The sequence below is a fragment of the Antrostomus carolinensis genome, unplaced genomic scaffold (assembly GCF_000700745.2).
Source record: "Antrostomus carolinensis isolate BGI_N321 unplaced genomic scaffold, ASM70074v2 scaffold42160, whole genome shotgun sequence".
Taxonomy (NCBI): domain Eukaryota; kingdom Metazoa; phylum Chordata; class Aves; order Caprimulgiformes; family Caprimulgidae; genus Antrostomus; species Antrostomus carolinensis.
The window spans coordinates 342-2,190 of NW_010288606.1; the positions used below are offsets into that span (position 1 = coordinate 342).

The window sequence follows — 1,849 nt, forward strand, 5'->3', positions numbered from 1 at the left end:
CAAAAAGATTGGATTTCCAGGGAACCTGTAGTTAATTGGTTAACCAGTAAGTGATTAATCTAGGATAACTAAATTAGTCAGATTTAGATGAAATACAAACAAGTGTTCACAGTAGATGTGAAATATATTCCATAACCTAAGTGACATTAACAGACTATTAAGATTGCACAGTTGAGCATGCATAAGTAAGCGATGCCAACATTAACGCTGCATGAGATACTTTGGTGTATTCCTCAGGGACAACTTCATTTATATACACATCTATCTTCATAAAAGTACCACATTCTGCAATCTTTATCATTTTAAACCACATTTATAAACTTTTAATACAGTAAATTCTTAACTTATTTAAAAATAAGTCTTATTATCTATTACAGGCATTTTAGTAAAAGTCAATTATTTTAAAAGATGCTCAAGAGGCTTCATTTTTTAATAAATAAAAGTAACACTAGTATTCAGATTGTTCTCTAACATTTTATATCAAGTACATGTAAATTATTGCTTTTAGCTATTTAATATAAAACAAGGTAAATTCTTTTGATACAAGAGGCTTTTCTACAGTATAAATGCTTTAGCACTAAAAATCTGGAAGGCTCAGGGAACAATAAACAGAATTATTAAACTATTGCTATCCTGTCACTTGTTATCAAACACAAAACTCTGCAGGGAAAAGTCCTCAGATTATGAAGACAGCTTTTGGCCCTGTAAATGACAAGTTTCAAGATGATTTTGTACTTTTTAAACACTAGAGAAATCCCACATTTAATAATGTCTTCCGTGCAGAAAGCAATTTTATATTATTTCATGTTATTAACTTGTTTAGAAATACAGCAGATAGTCTACCAATCTGCCTGAATTTAAATTAACACTAAACTAATCAGATACTGGGCATACTGATACTTAAGTCTGCAGATAAATTTTTAAAAGGTCAGATTAAACAATAGAACATAGAAAGGACATGCAAGATAACATCATAATCAGATGGAACTGGTCAAATTCATCTGCTGCGGAGATCTGAAACTAAGGCCAATCAACAGCTGAAGAGAGAATTAAGCAATCTCCTATAACCTGAAGCTCCTGCTGCCAAATTTAGCAGTGATTCAATTCTACCACTGCACCCACCTCAGTGGAATTCCTCTGCTATCTTATTTAGTTAGATTGGCTACAACCACAACAATCTCTTCCCAAAACTATGGAGGTCCAAAAGAGCAGAGACTTGAGAGAACAGCAATGGCATTTCTAACACTCCTCCAATTCCATGAATCAAGCAATGACAACTCAAATTTTATTCCCTATGATGCTACACCGATGTTAAAATTGATCCTTGTCTTGGAGCAAGTGAATCTGAACACAAATTATCCTTCTGCTGCTCAGAAAGCTTCCACAAACCAGGGAAAAAGCTCAGAACAGAAAGGTTTTTACAGAGGCTGACACAGCAAAATCAAAGATTCCAGTTATTTATACTGTACCTCTGTCCCTGATCCAGATCCCGGTGAATCTACTTTCCTTTTCTTTCTGGGACCAATAGCAGCTAATGCAGTCAAGTTGGCATCCCTCTGTCTCATCTGTGCTAGCTCTTGTTGCTGCATCTGCATTTTCCAGAACAAGTACAGTTAATTATTTTTCTTTCAATTTCCAAAATAAAAGTTCATGTTAAGGTGAACACTTACCTCCTTGGCCTTCTGTTTCAACCTAAGCTGTTCTGGATCCTCTTGTCGAGATCGAGACTATGTTGAAACAGGATGAACATGGAATGGTTGGAGAAAAAGAAATTAAAATTAATTAACTTACAAAAGTAATTAAAGATTCTAAGTTTTACACAGCATATAAAAGTTTTCCTTAAGCTTCA

General features: G+C 34.1%; 1 protein-coding gene across 1 annotated transcript in view; it reads right to left on the reverse strand.

Moving 5' to 3' along the window:
• Window positions 1-1,469: 1,469 nt before the first annotated feature.
• TAF4 (TATA-box binding protein associated factor 4) overlaps window positions 1,470-1,849 on the reverse strand; it is a gene marked incomplete at its 3' end in the record, with an annotated part of 29,612 nt that continues 29,232 nt past the window's right edge. Inside the window, exons 13-14 of the mRNA XM_010167171.1 lie at window positions 1,671-1,727; window positions 1,470-1,589 (exon numbers count right to left, since the gene is read on the reverse strand). Coding sequence (XP_010165473.1) covers window positions 1,470-1,589; window positions 1,671-1,727 — 177 coding nt within the window. The remainder of the gene's footprint in view (window positions 1,590-1,670; window positions 1,728-1,849) is intronic.